Here is a 20,456-nt window from a genome sequence, read left to right as displayed (position 1 = left end):
AGGATCAAATAATTATTTTCCCCATTGTATGTTTTGTGGCGATCTGTTCTCCTCTAAGTGGTTGCATGTGTGCAGGTTTGACCGTAAAAAATAGGACTCACTAGCTCTAGCTCAGTGCATGCTCCCAGAATGGCAATTTTTCCTCTATAGATGGGATAACATGTAAACAGAAAAACTGCCTAAGTGATTTGTCTGCTTTTTTAAGATGTCCCATATTCCACCTCCACCTCTGCCCTATAAAGGGCAGACTCCTCACCAGGAATCCAAATCTCAAATACAGGAAAACACAACAGCATATCATTTGACATCTATGTCTAAAGCTGAGAATGTCCGCAATTATACATGTCCTAGTAAGTGATCTTACATGGCATGGACTGAAAATTGCAGGTGGTTTCCACCATCCACAAAAATGTTGGGTATCGAGTTGAGTTCCAATGTGGTTCTCAGGGGTCTTGGTGTTGGTTCACAAAAGCATTACAATTACATTATGTACTAATTTTTACAATCACGTGTTTTTATTTTAATTCATTACAGATTTTATCCTGATTTCCATCTGGGAATCTTTCATTTAAATCTTGCCTACAGATACTCAACAGTCAATAGTATCATGTTTTCAATATACCCAGTGGTTTCAAACCAGACTGTTAACCAATGACCCTCCAATTAATATCTTATCCTCCAAAATGTAAATATATTTTTCACATTATGGCTAAGGCCCCTCCTCTTTCCATTATCTGCTAGTTGTTGGACCAAACGGCATCCATCTTTTTGTTAGTGTTACTAAACCCACAACAGTAAAGTCAGCCTGTAAAAACGCTGTTTGATCCTGCCTTCTCTTCCCCATTTACTGTCCACAATCCATCTACTGATGGTACAGAGCCTTGGGGGCACCATGCACATGCTAAGTTTGGTGTGTATTGCTAGAAAGGGTTTTTATTTTTTTATTGTTTTTGGGAGGGTGCATGTGATTGGCACTGTCCAGACAGTCAGAGGTCATGCAGCCTCATAGGACAATCAGGGGAGAATGAAAACTCCTTCTAAAACCTTTAACCAGTGCTCAGCTGGACTTCTATCAGTGTCCGCAATAAAAACTCATAGAAACCTATGAGTCCGATGCCTCGCATGTATCCCCACATACAAACTAGGGGCACACCGTCCTTTATGGACCAGCCGCTCCTTCTAAAAACTTCTGCATTTCCATGTACTTTGGGAGATCAGATATAGTGAATGCAGGGTCCTGGGTTTAGTAACACTTTAATGTCCATCCTTCAACCCAGCGCAGATACCTGATTCTCAAACTACACAAACTATATGCTGTCACTTTTGTATTGTTCTACTGGCCAGATGTTGTAGCCATTTTCATTGTTGCATTCTCGCATCAAAAAAAAAAAATCCTGATTTCTAAAATCTGTTTTGGGGTAATCTAAATGTAAAAATCAGCTCAAAAATAATTCTGTTTTTGTTCCTAAAAACGCAGCTGACATTTACTGTACGTTGTCTATTGCAGAGTGCTGAAAATAGGAGCCTTTTCACAAGGAAATAAAATAAGAAATTGTGAGATAAAATACTAAATAATGAGAAATAAAGGTTTTCCGAAATAAAATGACTTTCATGTGAAACTATAATGACTCCACAGCAGTGTGATAATTATGTGAACATTTTGATGCTGAAATTATCCTGACATTCGATAATAAACGTGTAAAATAACTTTTGTGATTTGAGCTTTTATCTTCCACTGTACGTTCATTTTGTCACATTTATCTTTTCTCCTACAGGATACACATGTAGATGACAGAGACCTGCGAAGATTTCAGCTAAAGATTGCAGAACTATATGCTGTGATCCGGAAGCTGGAGGACAGGAATACACTGCTCTCTGATGAGAGGAATGAACTGGTATGTAGCTAAATTGTTATCTGAAACACCAGATAAATTAGACTTAAATGACAGCCTTGGCCTAAAATGTTTTCAAGGTGACAACAATGATAAAATGTGCAATTTGTGCATTATCTGCTTATGTTGGCTTTTATGTCCACTGCATTTTTTGGACTCCACTGGGGATCATGCATCCAGGCCCAAATTTACATTAAGCCTCACCACCCATTGCCATATTTATAGCATCATGGGTCCCTGGGAAAAGTAATGCACTTGGGCCCCTACCAGGGAGATGGCGACCTGTGGCGTGCTGTGGGTGTAGCTAAATTATGCATATTGGGTGTGGCTTTTTAGTCTGATTGGCAACTAAAAATAAACACAACCAGGGAATTATACCATTTCAAATTTGCCCCCTTTAAACTCTGCCCCCCCCCCCCCCCCTCTGTATACACTGAATTTTTTATTTTTTTACCCTGTATTATTTTTTAATTTTTATTTTTTACAATTGTTTTAACTAATTTCCCTTTTTTTTATCTCACGACACTGAAGTGTTTTTGGTGATATATCAGGGATCTAAACAGACTTTTGGAACAGCACAAGGAACTGTGGAGATAGACTTCCCAATCCCTTCCTCTGCAGCCTTAGCTGCACTGAGATGAATGAATAGAAAGCTCTCTGGGACTTCCTGTTCATTCTCAAACTGAAGCATAGTGAACCCAGTTTACGCTGTTTTAGTTATGCAAAGAAGGGGGGGGGGGGGTTGGGACTTCAATTGAGGTGCGTAACCAGTGGTTGGCCTGTTGTATAACTTAATAAATTGATGTACGACAAAGGTAATGTTCTTAAAAAACAAGTATTCTATTTTAATAGCCTCACCAGCAAGTTACGAGAGTTATACATCATGGTTACAGTGATCTATATTAACTGATATGCATAGATGGTACAATAAAGCCATAGCACTCTAGGATATATCACATACAGAACTGATTGCATAGAAAATCACAATAATACTGCACTTAATGATCCATAAAGGTAAAAAATAAACAAAAATAATCTAAATGCATGGTAAAAACAGAAAGATTGCACCTTACATTGCTCGACACATTTCTTGGAGTACGCTCCCCTCCTAAGGAGTAGGTGCATTAAACAGCTCAGAATATAAACTCGTAATGATGAGAACCAGGGGCCATCTGGAGACATCTAAACCGGGAATTGAGGGGGTGATACCCGTCAGGGTCAGGAGGACATATGAGGACTGCAAGACGGATGCTTGTGTTGGTTATGGAATCCATAACCCAAAACGTAATGGCAAAAATGTCCCAGAAAAGAGGTGCAAGATGAAAGATGTAGTCCTCAAAGAAGGATGTATATCTACCACTCCAACGTAAGACAGGACAACCCAGAGCGTAACAAAGTAACGCAGGGAGATGCGTCGCCACCTGATCGGCATCCGCCAATTAACTGTTTTAACTTAGTGAGTGATTAGTGCCGATCACTCGCTGTGCTCATTAAAGTGGACCTTCAGTAATGTTTTCATCTTTCCATCTATTAAATCTTCTGCCTTTGTTGTTTTAACTTTGAATAGTAAAACATATTTTCTTTATCTTACATTATAGGACACAGAGCCTTAAGTATTTACTTAGTGGGTTATAGCTACCTTCAGGTGTTGACACTGGCACATCCAATACAGGAAGTTGACTCCCCTATATAACCTCTCCTCCTTCTAGGAGTACCTCAATTTTTTCGCCAGTGTCTAAAGGCGTTGGCACGAGTGAAGTGTGCTCTGCGGAGCTCCAGGAGGGATCCATGCTGGATTTAAAAAGCCTCCACAACCGGATCCATCCCACCACTGCGGCTCCAGGATGGTACCCGGACCTTGCATAGAAGAACAAGGTTTTGCCTATAACGCTCCTCTTTGAGGCCTGCACCCTTGGAACCAGGGCTCTTTTTGGTCTTGCTACATTACCTAAAGCTGTCCTTAGGGGTGTTATACATGGTCCAAAGGAGTGGAACCCCTATTAAAAGGGCCCCTGTCTTTGAAGGTTTAACCACGCTGCCCGCCGTGATGGTTGAAGTTTGGATCTGTCTGTTTACAGCAGTATCCTGCAGCAAGGAAAAGGTAAGAGGAAAGCATAGGAACTGCAAAGTCCACTTATGACTTTTCTTTCAATTATATTGTAAAATGCCTTAAAAACTCCTCTAGAGGGATTAATAGTTTATAGACCCTGTTTAAATCTGTGCTAATACATTGGGTGTCTCAGCAGCTGGAGGGGGGTCTCCTCTTCCCCCTAAATGGGGAAACTAAGAGGATAGAGATACATGCCATGTTTAAACAAGCATAAATCTGAAAAGCTGATAAAACAGCTTTGTAAATCTCCTTCCCCCCCTCCCCTGCCACCCCTCTGAGGTGACTCTTGCTAAAGCACAGGAAAGGGCATGGCGCATAGACAATCAGGCTCACACCTGAAAAAGCTTAAAACTGATACTCTGGGAAACAGACAGTGTCTATCGGAGCAGCTACAGCAAGGCTGCCACAGGACATAGAAGCGCTGGTGCACGTGAGGGGTTTACACAGGCTTTTGCAGTACAGGAAAAAACGTATTGTTTAGCATTGGATCATTCTATGCTACCACTGTTTTTCCTACTGTTGTTCAAATAAATAGAACAACCCTTAGAGTACCTTTTGCTTTTTGTGCTTTGCACTATGGCTTCAAGGCTTACTACTAAGGCACCAAAACCACCCCCAGGCGCTGGTAACTCTAGACATGCCTCCACATTGTCATCCTCTCCGAAGATACCTGACATGGCAAGCCAGGTTGAGTCATTGGAAGAAATTAGTGGTGCAACTGCCTCTCACACTGTATACGTGACTGAAGATGCATTTTCCCCTATCCTGCAGGGCTTAGAAGGAAGTTTAGCACCTTTAATCGTATCCTCCATTAAAGGGGATAAGAGGCGTGCTAGATCCTCTCTCCCACTCGAAACAGTGGGGACAGGATGAGGTATTGCCCTCAAACGATTGGGAAAAACAAACCAATTACTCCTCTGTGGAGGAAACAACAGTTGAAGTTTCAGCTTCACAATCTGAGGTACAAATCCTTATAGATTGGTTTCGTGCTACCCCATAAAAGAGCCAGCTGAAAGTCTGGTTTCTTCTTTGGGTTCCTTGAAACGTTTACAACCAGTGCATGCGTTTCCAGTCCACACATTACCAGAGAAAATTCGATCATCCCGGATAAGCATTTTCTCCCTCCAAAGAGATTCTCAGTTCTCTATCCTATGGAGGAAAGATTCACCAAAAAATGGAAAGTTCCAGCAGTAGATGCTGCGATTTCCAGTGTGAATAAAAGTTTAACTTTTCCAGTGGACAATGCACAAATGCTAAAGGATCCAGCAGATAAAGTTGTAATTCCTGTTAAATTCCTCTTTTTTTTTTTTTTTTTTTTTAGCAGGTACTGTTGCTCAGCCTGCAATTGCAACTATTGGCATCTGTCAGTCCTTAAAAGACCAGTTCACAGAGGCCCTTATCGAGCTCCCTGAACAACAGGCCAGTGAGTTGGCCAATTTACCAAAAGCATTCTGTTTTGTCATAGATGCTATAAAGGATTCTATTCTCCAGGTGTCTCGCCTTGCGCTTGTGCTAGTACACATGCGTAGGACCCTTTGGCTAAAGGGTTGGTCTGCCGAAGCACCCTGCAAAAACCTACTGTCTAGTTTCCCATTTCATGGGGAGTGACTATTTGGCAATGATTTGGATAAATACATCCAGACAATTTCCAGTGGAAAAAGTACTCCTTTGCCAGTCAAAAAGTCTAAACTTCCTTCATTTAAACAGACTTTCTCTCTTGCGCCAAGCGCATCCGCCTCTAGGCAGTGGCGACGTCTTCCGCCGTCAGATTCCAGAAGAAAATCACAGGGTCAGGCCCAGGCTCAAAGGAAGACCTGGAGCCGCAAGACTACAAGCAGAATACTAAGGCCGCGTACACACGGGCGGACTGTTCGCCCAACTTTGTCCGCTGAACAGTGTTTGGGCGGACAGTCCGCTCGTGTGTGGGCTTTCAGCGGACAGTTTCAGCGGACAGTTGGACGGACAAGGTTTTTCGGAATTTCCGAAAAACTGTCCGCTGAAACCTTGTTTCAGCGAACAGTCCGCTCATGTGTAGGCTTGTTCGTCAAACAAAGTTGCGCGCATGCTCAGAAAGGATTTTCACGCCGAAAGCTATAATGCAGTGTATAGGACGTCGTATTTTTCGTCCCGTCGTACGTGTCGTTCACGTCATCGCGCACGGTTTCAGCAAACTGTTCGTTCGTCGTGTGTGGCCATGTCCGTCCATGCTAATTTTGAGCGGACTGTTTGCCGAAACTGTTGGACGGACAAAGTTGGGCGAACAGTCCGCCCGTGTGTATGCGGCCTAAGACCTCTTTGTGAAGAGGCGTCTCCCCTGTTTCAAGCATTAAACCGATTATTGACTCAAGGGATAATCGTACAGATCCCCACAGAAGAACAAGGTTTAGGTTTCTATTCAAACCTGTTTACGGTACCAAAACTGAATGGAGATGTCAGGCCCATTTCTGGATCTAAAAAAGCCAAATCGGTCGATCAGGTCAGTGGTCACCATTCTACAAGGCGGAGAACTTCTGGAGTCCATCGACATCTGGGATGCATATCTGCATGTCCCTATTTCCCGCTCACCAAAGCTTTCTGTGATTCGAAGTGGAACTGCGCTTTCAGTTCATGGCCTTACCCTTCAGGCTAGCCACAGCACCACGGGTATTCACAAAAATACTGGCCTCACCTCTAGCCAGGTTGAGGTCACATGGCATAACACTGTTGGCATACCTAGACGATCTTTTGTATATAGGCAAAGCGTACACATTACAACCAGTTACCTGGAAAGTCTCGGTTGGATCCTCAACCTAGAGAAGTCTTCCTTAAAACCAGTAAGGAGGCTGGATTATTTAGGCCTGATCATAGATACAGTCCAGAAAAGGGTGTTCTTGCCTCTAGCAAAGATCAGCTCCACACAAGAGCTGGTACGGTTGGTCAGGTCAAAAGCAAATCCTTCAATTCGCCTTTGCATGAGGTTGTTAGGAAAGATGGTAGCTTCATTTGAAGCAGTCCCCTATGCCCAGTTCCATTCAAGACTGTTGCAAAACCTAATCCTCTCTGCTTGGAACAAAATGATCCAAGCTTTGGACTTGCCAATTCTGCTGTCCCCAAGAGTGTCTCAAAGCCTCAGTTGGTGGTTACGAAGACAGAATTTGCTGAAGGGGACATCCTTCAGACCAATAATCTGGAAAGTAGTTATGACAGATGCCAGCCTCTCAGGCTGGGGAGCGGTACTAGAGGAGACAACTGTCCAGGGGCAGTGGTCAAAACTCGAAAGATCCCTGCCCTTCGACATCCTAGAGATTCGGGCAGTGTATCTGGCTCTGAATACCTGGATCTCCAGACTAAAGATTTGTCCAGTCTGGATTCAATCTGACAATGCCATGGCTGTGGCCTATGTCAATCACCAAGGGGGCACCAAGAGTCTCTCAGCTCAGAGAGAGGTGAACCATATCCTAACTTGGACAAAAAGGGATGTCCCATCCCTATTGGCAGTTTTCATTCCAGAAGTAGAAAATTGGCAGGCGGACTATCAAAGTCGCCACCAGTTATTCCCAGGGGAATGGTCTCTCTTCCGGGCTGTTTGCCAAAGATGGGGAACATGAAGTTAGTCAACTTTGTGTTCAGTACAAGATATCCACTCACATACGGAACAGATGTGCTGGTAACCCTGTGGGATCAGTTTTCACTGATCTACGCTCCCCCGATTCAGTTGCTGCCTTGATTCGCAGCGTTCCCGCATCGCAGCAGTGGGAACTGGCCCTTAACCCCTTGGGACTTGAATTTACTTTTGGCAGTGTTACAGAAACCATCATTTGAACCATTGCGGCATGTTCCCTTAGTCCTGACTAGGAAGCTGATATTTTTGGTTGCTATATCCTCAGCAAGGAGGGTTTCAGAATTGGCTGCTCCTTCTTGTAAAGAGCGATATTTGATTATTCATGAGGACAGAGTGGTGTTACGCCCTCGTCCAGGCTTTTTTCTGCAAAAGTGGTTTCAGGCTTTCATCTAAATGAAGATTTTGTCCTGCCATTGTTTTTCCCAAAACCACGTTCCAGGGAAGAAAAATCACTACATTGTCTTGATGTAGTGAGAGCAGTGAAAATCTATTTAAAGAAAACTGCTCAGATTCGTAAGACTGATGTCTTATTTATTCTGCCAGAAGGTCCTAAAAAGGACAGGCAGCATCCAAATCCACTGTTGCCAAGTGGATTCGGCAAGTTATAATTCAAACTTATGATTTAAGGGGTAAGATTCCCCCTATTCAAGTTAAGGCGCACTCTACCAGAGCAGTTAATGCTTCTTGGGTAGTGCGTCACCAGGCCTACTTTGCTCAGATCTGCAAGGCTGCAACTTGGTCTTCAGTCCATACATTCACAAAATGTATCTAGTGGATGTAAGAAGGAATGAGGATATCGCCTTTGGCGCAGTGTGCTGCAGACAGCAGTATAAGTCCTCAAGGTCGGGGGGGGGGGCCCTACAGGTTGTCTCCCCCTCCCCTCAAGTAGCATTGCTATGGGACGTCCCACTAATAAGTAAATACTTAAGGCTCTGTGTCCTATGAGGTACATTAAAGAAAATAGGATTTCTATAACAGCTTACCTGTAAAATCCTTTTCTTGAAATACATCATAGGACATGGGGTTTAAGTATATTGCTTGGCTACAAAAACTGAGGTACTCCTGGAAGGAGGAGGGGTTATATAAGGGAGTCAACTTCCTGTATTGGGTGTGCCAGAGTCCACACCTGAAGGTAGCTATAACCCACTAACTAAATACGTAAGGCTCTATGTCCTATGATGTACTCCAAGAAAAGGATTTTACAGGTAAGCTGTTATAAAAATCCTATTTTTATTCTGCCAGTAAATAACTTATATAGTCCACTTCTTGTCTGGTAAAAAGCCTAGGCTCTTTAGCCTGCCTGAATAGGCAGCAGCTTCAGCTTCCCACAGTTAAAATGGCTGCAGCCAGACTTGGTGGAGGGAGATTTCTGCAACATACAAGTACAGAATCACAATATGTATAAATGAATATGCAAAGTGGTTGGAGGAAAGCTTCATAATGGCAAAGATATTTTTAGTACAAATTATGTGAGCAGACTGCAGTTCCTCTTTAAGCAAAGAAAGGGGCAGACAAGTATAATTTACTACTCCCTACCCATGTCCCCCTGCTCTCCATCTGAAGATCTCCATCTGAAGATCCCCAAGGGAAGCCAGCAGTGTGGGGTGTGAGGAGAAAGAGCACATTGCATATTAGGCACACAGCAGGGGGACTAAAGCAAAGGCCCCAGCAGCAAGTCGGCCCGTGCAGGGGGAAATTGCATGTGGAGAGAGCTGGTGATCAGTGTGGCGGGTGGGGGAAATTGCTGGTAATCTTCTGTGAGGCTCTTCCTGCAGCAGCTGAAAGCCAACAAGAAGGGAGAGGAGATGCCAGCTTTCAACTGCCACAGTAAAAGCCACACAGAAGATTGGTTCCAGGAAATTTCCCCTATCCACTGCACTGATCCCTGCTCTGTTTGCATGCCTCCTGCTGCTGGGGAGGGGGGCTGCAGGGGGACCCCTTGGCACCTAGGGCCCTTGGGCAGTGCCCGTGCAGTAAGATAAAATTGTGGCCTTAGAGATGACAAGGAGCGTGACTGGGGGAACTCCTGCAGACACCACCTAGTGCCTGCTTTTACCCTGGATATGTGGTTTGGTTCTCATAAATTAAAAGTGGAATGATATTGTACGTCTGGGTAGATTTGGCAGGCTGTGTACACCTCCAGGACTCTAACAAAGAGAGTTTAAGGTTGTACAGAGAGATTATATTTTTTGGGATTCAGTAACATACTGTAGCACCTACATATTAAACAGCTCCCTACAGAAATCTCTAAGATGAGCTTACAATGCCTTGGTCACCGCCAAGCAGACTCGCAACTTGCCTGATTTTGTATGAAAGCCTGTCAATGTGTTTTTAGATTGGGATGCAAGTCGGAGCAATTGGAGGGAACCCAGTGGAGAAAATACAACCTCCATGAAATTAATATTTATAATGGAAATATGGAAGTTGGCTCCAAGAGTTCAGCACTGACAAGTTTCACTGCAGTACAGTGGGAAGAAGCAGGACTTTGACTAGCAGGGACATGGAAGCTATCTAGAGTGAAAGGATTTGCGAGCCAAGCTGTGGGTCTTGGTCCAGATATTGTTTTTTTTTTTTTTATTTATAAAAAAAAAAGTGCACCCAACATTCTTTGGGAGATATACATGCATTGGGGTCAATTCAGTAAGATCCTATTAGGGTCACTGGTCTGGCTGCCCCCTGATGAAGATGGATTCTTGTATAACCCCCAGATGTGCTGTGTGATTTCTTTTGTGAAAAATAAGACGTTATCTGGTCTGATATCTACAGCCTGGCACTCCAACTTTTCAATCCACATAAGTGGATTAATCCCAGGACCCAGTCAAAGCTCATTTGCTACAACTACTACTTCACTAGACTGAAACGCTTACTAAGCTTGGAGTCCAGCACTCCACTACCTTACTTTTCAAATGGAAAGAATACTGGGATGATATAGCAGATTTTGATGTACTTGGCCTGAATGTACATATGATAAAGGTAAAAAGTCCTGAATATAATGAACAAGGCGTGTTAGTTTAGGTCCACATCATTGCATATTCCTTTTATAGTTCAAATCGCAAACTAATATACTTTTTGATAACTTTTTTTTTCTTTTTTTTGAAGTGTCTCCGACTTTTTATTTATATTTGTTTATTTTCAGCTAAAGCGTTCCAGAGAGACGGAAAGTCAGGTGAAACCTCTCGTGGAGAAGAATAGGAGGCTATCCAAAAAAAATGATGATACTTTACAGACAATTCAAAGAATGGAGGAAAAAATTAAGGCCTTATCAAGAGAAAATGCAGAAATAGTAAGTTGTTCACATAATATACATCCAATTGCATAACTTGGAACTTAAAGGGAACCTTTAGGGCTTGTTCATACTAGCAAGGTACATATGGTCTGTATAATGTGTACAAGCTGGTGTGCGTTGTAACAGTTAATTGGGGCTGAAACCAAGAGATGGAGAAGCAGATAAACAAGGTAACATTTTTAAGATGCTTAAATGGATGAAGAAAAAAAAATCCTTTGATATGCATTATCCTTGTCCAAAAAAGTCAGTTTAATAATTAAACCTATTTCTGACCACTTTTACTCTAAAAACAACATTTTAATGGTACCAGGAAAATGGGTAAAGCGGTAAATTTACTCTTGAGGCAATAAGCACAAATCTCCGATGAGTCATCTTGTCTCACTCATTGCATTCAGTATCACAAATCATGATGAAAGTGAATACGCTGTTGGGCACAGTGCGTCTGCTATTGAGCAGCGTAAATTAAATTTTCAAGATCCACAAAATTCTTCTCCTCAATCTCATAAATCTGCCCTAATGTCATTTATAAGTTGTGCCTGCGTGTGTGCCACCAATATCGGGAATGTCGTAAAGGTTATAACTGGCATTTATAATTTTAATTGTGATTCTGTCGTTGTTTCTGCCGGTGTATGGAAAGGGGAAAACATAAGCCAAATAGTTTCTTGACTGGCCTGCTTGCATTGCTTTTCTAAACCTGTTGTGATAACTTTAAAGTAAAACTCTGGGCAATTTTTTTTCCCATGCAGTGGGGCAGAGCCCCCCTCCTGCGGTCCAGCGGTCTTGAACTTGTACTATTCTATTACAAGAAATATTTACATTTCTTGTAATAGGAACTAAAGTGATCCAATTTTTTATTTTTTTTTAAAAAGGGAAAGTGTAAAAAGAAAAAACATTTTAATAAAATAAATTAATAAAGCAAGCACCCCCATCCCCGCAAGCTTACACGCAGATGCGACCCCATGCGTAGGCCGGGCCCACATATGTAAAGGTTCAAACCACACGTGACATATCACCGCAAAACTTTGGAGCGAGAGCAGCAATTCTAGCACTAGACCACCTCTAACGCTAAACATGTAACCTGTAAAAAAATGTAAAGTGTCGCCTATGGAGATTTTTAAGTACTGAAGTTTGGAGCCATACCACAAGTGTGCGCATTTTTAAAGCGTGACATGTGAGGTATCTATTTACTCAACGTATCATCATCTGTCACATTATACAAAATAATTGGGCTAACTTTACTGTTTTTTTTTTTTTTTTTTTTTTTTTTTTATTCATGAAAGTGTTTTTTTTTCCCCAAAAATTACGTTTGAAAAATTGCTGCGCAAATACCGTGTGACAAAAGTTGTGATGACCGCCATTTTATTCCCCAGGGTCTCTGCTAAAAATATATAATGTTTGGGTGTTCTGATTAATTTTCTAGCAAAAAAAATGATGATTTTAACATGTAGGAGAGGAGTGCTGGAATTCACCCTGTGTGCAAGTGAATTCATCTTTTTACTAGTGATTTAAATTGACTTGATTTAAATCAAATCCACTCTGACATCCCTTTTATAATCCACTGGCAAGGCGAAGATCTGGTTCACACTACGTGCCTCGACCATACATTACTCATGCGCATTGCATTAAAAGGCCATTCATTTTGAATATTTTGAGCCTCAATGCACCTAAATGGTACATGGCACTTTTTTAAAGCAATATTTGCAAAGCTCACATCTGTGTGTTGTGTTGCGTTACTAAATGAGTGCACTGCAGTGCGCTGTTAGTGCAATGGGGCTTTATTAAAAATAAACGGCACTGCAGTACACATGTTAAAGTGTTTCTGGTCAGCTAAATTAAAACAACTATTTCTACAATGCACCAGTGTGAACCAGACCTGAGGACCCCATACACACTATTAGATTTTCTGCAGAGTTTTGTCTTCAAATTTAACAAAACCGTGTAGTTTAAGGGCCTGCCTGATTGCATACAAATTGAAACTCTTAAGGTTTGACGTCCTAGTATATGGTTTTGGTAAATCTGAAGAAAAAAATCTACAGAAAATTGCATAGTGTGTATCCAGCTTAATGTATGATGGCGCTCATAAGCTTTACATTTGTGCTTACACACCAGTCAGTCTGCTCCCAACCCAATGAAAATGACAACTAGTTCCCCGTGATGAACCTAGAAGAAAGTAACGCTTTTTGTATACATGGTCAATGGATAATGTGACAATGCTGTACTCCTATGTGTAGTTTGTTATCAATAAAAACAAAAAGTTACTCGTGTGAATTACCCATTTCTGTGAATTGTTTTCCAGAAGGAGAAGTTTTCCACGGTGGGTTCCCTGAAGTCACACCCATGCCTGGATAATCTGAGCAATGCCCAGGAGCAAGAGATTGAATTCCTGAGGCTTCAAGTAATGGAGCAACAGCAAATTATTGATGACATCACAGTGGTAATCACAGTATTCATATATACTTTGTCCCTAGCCAAGTCTTTTTGTTCTCTTTTAGGCCCCTTTAACACTGGGGCGGTTGGTCTGTTGACGGTTAAGTGCCGAAATTTTTAGCGGCAGTTTACCGCCATATTTGCGGAAGTATTTGGCCGATAGCATGGCGCTTTTAACCCCCACTAGCGGCCAAAAGAGGGTTAAAACCACCCGAAAAGCACTGCTGCAGCAGCGGTATAGCCGTGCTGCCCCATTGATTTCAATGGGCAGGAGCGGTATACAAACAGATCCTTCACCGCTCCAAAGATGCTGCTAGCAGGACTTTTTTTTTACCGTCCTGCCAGCGTGCCGCTCTAGTGTGAAAGCCCGTGCTCAGGGAGCTTTTGCAGGTGCTATTTTTAACACTGTAGCACCTGCAAGGTGCCCCAGTGTGAAAGGGGTGTAATGGAAGTTTTACTATGCTTCTGTTGTCCCTGATCTTTATTCTTGAAATATGTAGCTGAGTAGAAATATGTAGCTGAGTAGAGAGCTTAATTAGCCCACTCCTGAAATGCACAATCTTCTGTGGATAAAAATGTCTGTTGGAAGCTATTAGAGGTGCTGATAGGGTTCTACATGGTATACCTTTAGCTCCTGCTAAATGAGGACAGATATAATGGCTATGACAGACCCCATTAGAGGAAAGCCAAGGTGCTACGTTTATAGCTGAGAACAAATCTTGAAACCTTTTCATCTTGCAAAAGATGTGCAAATTTGTATATGCTTGAGTTGATTGTATCCGTATTAGTGCACTTGCAACAAAAACCGATGAGTACTCTTATTTGCACTAACTTCCAAATTTTCAGGATAAGCTTTTGGGGTGTACCCCCTTCCTCAAGGTTCAATCAATACTAATTCAGAAAGTTTTAGCAGGATGTGAAGTAAGACATTTCACTCATCACACTAAAAAGGGACAATTCAAGCACACATGTCAACTTCATAGACACCACAATATCCATCAGTAAATAAGGTTACAGGAACAAAACCATCAATGCAAGCATAAACATGGCATTGAAAACCCAAAGAAAGAATCTCCTACAATACACAGAAAAAAAAAGATAACCATGTACCTCTAGTAACCACATACAATCCAGCAATAGAAGGGATAAGAAAGATAATCAAAGAGCTGCAGTCCATCAGTCTGATTACAAAGTTGTAAATACAGGAAACAAGCCTTGCAACAAAAAACGCAAACTGTGCAGCCATATCAATCCATTAAGGCTTTATGCACACTGGGCATAAAAAAAAAACTGCTTATACAGGCGTTTGACCTTTTTCCTTTCAGTCTGTGGAAACAACTGTATGTTAGCCTATGTGTCCATGTACATTTGTAGGGGAGCATTTACATGCTGAAAAAAACAAAGAAGTGTGTTTTCTGAAAGAAGCTTTAGAGCAGAAAAATTGCTAGATGCACCTGTTTAGGTGCGTCAATCGTTTTTTTTTTTTTCTTCCAAACTTCTTTTTATTAAGTAAAAGGGAAGTTAAGTTACAATAACAACAGGTAGGCGTGTTACATTTATAGAGACACAACCAGATCACATTAGAAAAACAAAAGTATAGCAAGTATTGACAAGTATAGCATTAAGAACAATATTATGTTGCACCTGAAACAATAGCAGTGGGTACTGTTACAGCGGTTCCGTAGGAGGGGGGGAGTAGTTCTACCTATAGGGCGTATGATGATCGGAATCCATATAAGGTTACCATTGCTCCCTACCTTTCTTAATTTATGATCATTGTGTATCTAGGTTAGTGTATGACGATTTGGAGTTTCAAGTATGTACTGTAATTGTTTACTTGTACGTGCATGTGTGTGTCCAGTGTTGTTGTGCTTATGTACATTGTTTTGTGGTGTGCATATATCAATAAAGTAAGAAAGATTTGTTGCATTGTTTGGTATACTTAGAGTGAAGTGTCCCTCTAATAGGGAAAAATGTGGAGAGACAACTTGTCAGTTTATGCTATGTTATTCATTATAACATCCAGTGAGATGCTTGAATATAGTTAAATTACTAACATCTATGTAAAGAAACCTTTGTTAAATTTTGGCTTGAACTTGTTTAACAAAAAAGAAATACTAGTTTACAAGGCATATCCTATCCACCTCTTTGTGTTCATTGAGGTAATCGGATTACTCCGTGCTATAGGTTTGCTTACAGGGATCTGAACTGTGTAAGCAGATATTGAGGTGGGGGGGTAGAATGAACTAAACCGGTCTATAACGGCCCTGGATATGTCTAGGTATCTCACATAAACACTGTGCGATTTTGTTACACTAAGTTAATGGCTGGAGGTGTCTATGCGTTTTGGGGGAGATATCATTCAGGCTTGGTTTCTCAAAGGTTATATGAGAGGATGAGAGAAAACTGTGGTGAGAGTTCTTGCCTAAACACATCTCGGCTCTGTTTACATGCGTTAAGTAGATATGGTATGCATGTTTGGTTGTGAGAGCGAGTTTCTCCAAAGATAGTGGCTCTCCCTGTGTAGATAAAAATGTATATCAACATAATGATAAGGCCCGAGTAGGCGGCAACATGTCTACTCACTGGTGTTATTCAGGCGCAGGTTGCGACTGTTGAGGTCTCTTGTTAAAGTATGAAAATTATAGCAGGTCTGGCAGGAGTGTTTAGTCTGTTTTAGCTTTTCTGTAGGCTTGTGATGCTGGTACGCCTTTTTCTCCTGGAGAGCGATGGTTGGCTGGTGGTTGTGAGTAGCGAGGAGAGAGCTGGTGTCTTCTAGTGGTGGATAAATTATCCTGGTGATGGACATCCATCGGTTCCTCATGGTGTTGAATTGTGAGTCACAGGTCGCTGTGCCATTCTGGTATTTCGATTGGAGGAATCCCCAGATTTACACAGAATGAGTGTGCATTATCAGGATGTTGCATGTATGCGACTCTTCTGCCAGAGCCCACTTGTAAACGAAAGGGAAACTTCCACCCATATGGGATGTTTCTGTCCCTCAGGATTTACAAAAGTGGACAAAGCGATTTGCGTTTTTTCAGAGTGATTTGAGATAAATTGTGGTATAATTTGATCTCTGTGCCCTGGTATAGGATGGGTCTCCTGAGTCTTGCTTGTCTCATGATTTCTTCTTTGAGTCTGAAGTTAGTCAGGCATCCTTTCACATCTCTTGGGGGATCTGTGTCTCTGCCCCTGGGATCGAGTGCCCGATGCAGGCGTTCCATGTCGATTGGTGGGTCAGGTGGACGTTCTATAAGGTCATTGAAAATGCTTGTAATGGCTTGTGTGAGGTGGTCTGAGTCGGCCGATTCAGGGAGCCCCCTGATTCTGATATTATGGCAGTGACCCCTATTATCTAGGTCATCTACATGTCTTTTTAGTTCCTGGAGCTGCATGGAGTGTGTATTTAGGGAGGGCTGTGTCACATTTATAGCTGCTTCCTAGGGGTCTATGATTTCCTCCACTTCCAGGCGAAGAATTTCTTTAATATCTCATATTTATTTATTGGCTATATTTTATAACAGAAAGTAGAAAATATTGTTTTCTTTTGTTCAAAATTTTCAGTCTTTTTACGTTTATGTATTTTAAAACCCAGTGGTGATACAATACCACCAAAAGAAAGCTATATTTGTGTAAAAAAAAAAAAAATGTAATTTGCATCCAGTGTTGTATGACCGTGCAATTGAGAGTTAAAGTAGTGCAGTGCTAAATGTGCTCTTGTCATGCAGGGGGTAAAACCCTTGGAAGCTCAAGTGGTTGTTAATCTGCATAAACTTTCTGTATTAGTACTGCTTGTATCATGAGGAAAGGCGGACGCCACAAAACTTGTCCTAAAAATGTGTATGTCAGTGCAAATAAAAAAAGTATCACAGACAATACTGACATTTGTACATAGGATATAAAAGGAGCGATCTCCCATCCTGGGCGGGCGTCATATGACGTCCTGGGCTTCCTGGCTGTCTGGAGGGGGGAGTTTGGGGGGGGCACGTGCCACGTCACTCGGGAGCCAATGCCCGTTCCTGGCGGCCACGATGTCCGCTAGTCACCCGTGATTGCCTGGTAACAGAGCCGGGACGTGGATCTGTGTGTGTAAACGCAGATCCATGTCCTAAGGGGAGAGGAACAGAGGAACACTGATCGGTCTCCTCCCCTTGTGAATCCCCTCCCCCTACAGTTAGACTCGCTCCTTAGGTAACACATTAACCTCTTGGTCGCCCCTTAGTGTTAACCCCTTCTCTGCCAGTGACATTTATACAGTAATCAATGCATTTGTATAGCACTGATCACTGTATAATTGTCAGTGGTCCCAAAATGGGGTCAAAAGTATCTGATATGTCTGCCGCAATGTCACAGTCACGATAAAAAACGCAGCTCGCCGCCATTACTGGTAAAAAAAAAAAAAAATAATAAAAATGCCATAAAACTATCCCCAATATTGTAGACACTAACTTTTGCGCAAAGCAATCAATCTGAGGAAAAAAATTGTTTTTAACAAAAAATAATTGGGATATTTATTATAGCAAAAAGTAAAAAAATCTTTTTTTTTTGTTTTTTTTTTTCAAACTTGTCCCTTTTCTTTTGTTTATATCGCAAAAAATAAAAATGGCAGAGGTGATAAAATACCACCAAAAGAAAGCTCTATTTGTGGGGAAAAAATGATTTCATTTGTGTACAGTGTTGCATGACCGTGCAATTGTCATTCAAAGTGCGACAGAGCTGAAAATTGGCCTGGGCAGGAAGGTGGTTAAAATGCCCTGTATTGAAGTGGTTAAATTGCCTCTGATTAACCCTAAATAAAGTTCAGCTGTTCTAGTAGGTCTTACCTGACATTTTCTTAGTCGCATTCTACAGCAAAAGCCATGGTCTGTAGAGAGCTTCCAACACATCAGAGGGATCTCATTGGTAAAGGCATCGGTCAGGAGAAGGGTACAAAAGAATTTCCAAGGCATTAGATATACCATGGAACAAAGTGAAGACAGTCATCGTCAAGTGGAGAAAATATGGCACAACAGTGACATTACTAAGAACAGGACATCCTCAAAAATTTATGAAGATGAGAAGAAAACTTGTCTGGCTGTGTGGTACATGTGACAACAATCTCCCGTATTCTTCATATGTCTGGGCTATGGATTAGAGTGGCAAGACGGAAGCCTTTTCTTACAAAGAAAAACATCCAAGCCCAGCTAAATTTTGCAAAAACACATCTGAAGTTTTCCAAAAGCAAAAATAACACTGCACATCACCAAAAGAACACCATACCCACCGTGAAGCATGGTGGGTGGTGGCATCATGCTTTGGGGCTGTTTTTCTTCAGCTGGAACTGGGGCCTTAGTCACAGTAGAGGGAATTATGAACAGTTCCAAATACCAGTCATTATTGGCACAAAACCTCCAGGCTTCTGCTAGAAAGCTGAACATGAAGAGCAACTTTATTTTTCAGCATGACAACAACCCGAAGCGTACATCCAAATCAACAAAGGACTGTCTTCACCAAAAGAAGATTAACGTTTTGGAATTGCCCAGCCAGAGCCCAGACCTGAATCTGATTGAAAATCTGTGGGGGTGATCTGAAGAGGGCTGTGCACAGGAGATGCCCTCGCAATCTGACAGATTTGGAGTGTTTTTGCAAAGAGTGGGCAAATTATTGCCAAGTCAAGATGTGCCATGCTGAGACTCATACCCAAAAAGACTGAGTGCTGCAATAAAATCAAAAGGTACTTTAACAAAGTAGTTTAAAGCGGAGGTCTGCCCACTGCTTCTAAAATTAAAAGCCAGCAGCTACACATACTGAAAGGTGCTGACTTTTAATAATCGGACACTTATCTGTCCTGGAGTCTAGCAATGTCTGCGCCACATCTGATGTTTCCATCAGCTGTCGGGTGCATGCCACCTCCATTGTGAGTAAGGGAACCTGGCAGCGAACCCTACTGCACATGTGCGAGGCTCCGCTCCTCTCTTCTAAAGGCCTGTTAGACGGGGATGGAGCCCGGGCAGTGACGTCAATACCCGCGGCTGAGGCTCCCGGAAGTGGGAACAGGATACCTGTGAAAGACAGGTGTCCTGTCTCTCCCCTCCCCCCCCCCCCCACCCCACGAAAGGTGCCAAATGTGGCACCGGAGGGGGGAGGAGTACAACAAACAGGACTTCCGCTTTTGGGTGGAACTCTGCTTTAAGTGTGAGCACACTTGTGAAACCATATTTTTTATTTTTACTTCCCTTCACCTAAAAGATTTCAGTTTGTTCAGCTGAGTTGTACAGTGCCTTGCGAAAGTATTCGGCCCCCTTGAACTTTTCAACCTTTTGCCACATTTCAGGCTTCAAACCTAAAGATATAAAATTTTTATTTTTTGTGAAGAATCACCAACAAGTTGGACACAATTGTGAAGTGGAACGAAAACTATTGGATTTTTGAATCTTTTTTAACTAATAAAAAAAATGAAAAGTGGGGCGTGAAAAATTATTCGGCCCCCTTGCGTTAATACTTTGTAGAGCCACCTTTTGCTGCGTTTACAGCTGTAAGTCGCTTGGGGTATGTCTCTATCAGTTTTGCACATCGAGAGACTGAAATTCTTGCCCATTCTTCCTTGCAAAACAGCTCGAGCTCAGTGAGGTTGGATGGAGAGCATTTGTGAACAGCAGTTTTCAGCTCTTTCCACAGATTCTCGATTGGATTCAGGTCTGGACTTTGACTTGGCCATTCTAACACCTGGATACGTTTATTTGTGAACCATTCCTTTGTAGATTTTGCTGTATGTTTGGGATCATTGTCTTGTTGGAAGATAAATCTCCGTCCCAGTTTCAGGTCTTTTGCAGACTCCAAAAGGTTTTCATTCAGAATGGTCCTGTATTTGGCTGCATCCATCTTCCCCCTCAATTTTAACCATCTTCCCTGTCCCTGCTGAAGAAAAGCAGGCCAAAACCATGATGCTGCCACCACCATGTTTGACAGTGGGGATGGTGTGTTGAGGGTGATGAGCGGTGTTGCTTTTACGCCAAACATATCGTTTTGCATTGTGGGCAAAAAGTTCGATTTTGGTTTCATCTGACCAGAGCACCTTCTTCCACATGTTTGGTGTGTCTCCCAGGTGGCTTGTGGCAAACTTTAGACGAGACTTTTTATGGATATCTTTGAGAAATG

The 20,456-nt window shown here is 42.1% G+C and overlaps 1 protein-coding gene across 1 annotated transcript in view; it reads left to right on the top strand.

Moving 5' to 3' along the window:
* JAKMIP1 (janus kinase and microtubule interacting protein 1) overlaps nt 1-20,456 on the top strand; it is a 329,059-nt gene that overhangs the window by 138,324 nt on the left and 170,279 nt on the right. The window contains exons 5-7 of the mRNA XM_077477804.1: nt 1,776-1,895; nt 10,740-10,886; nt 13,186-13,323. Of these exons, the coding sequence (XP_077333930.1) occupies nt 1,776-1,895; nt 10,740-10,886; nt 13,186-13,323 (405 nt within the window). The remainder of the gene's footprint in view (nt 1-1,775; nt 1,896-10,739; nt 10,887-13,185; nt 13,324-20,456) is intronic.

The sequence above is a fragment of the Lithobates pipiens genome, unplaced genomic scaffold (genome assembly GCF_037356315.1).
Source record: "Lithobates pipiens isolate NorthernLeopardFrog02 unplaced genomic scaffold, aLitPip1_a1.2 Scaffold_13, whole genome shotgun sequence".
Taxonomy (NCBI): Eukaryota; Metazoa; Chordata; class Amphibia; order Anura; family Ranidae; genus Lithobates; species Lithobates pipiens.
This window is presented reverse-complemented; position numbering and strand designations above follow the sequence as displayed.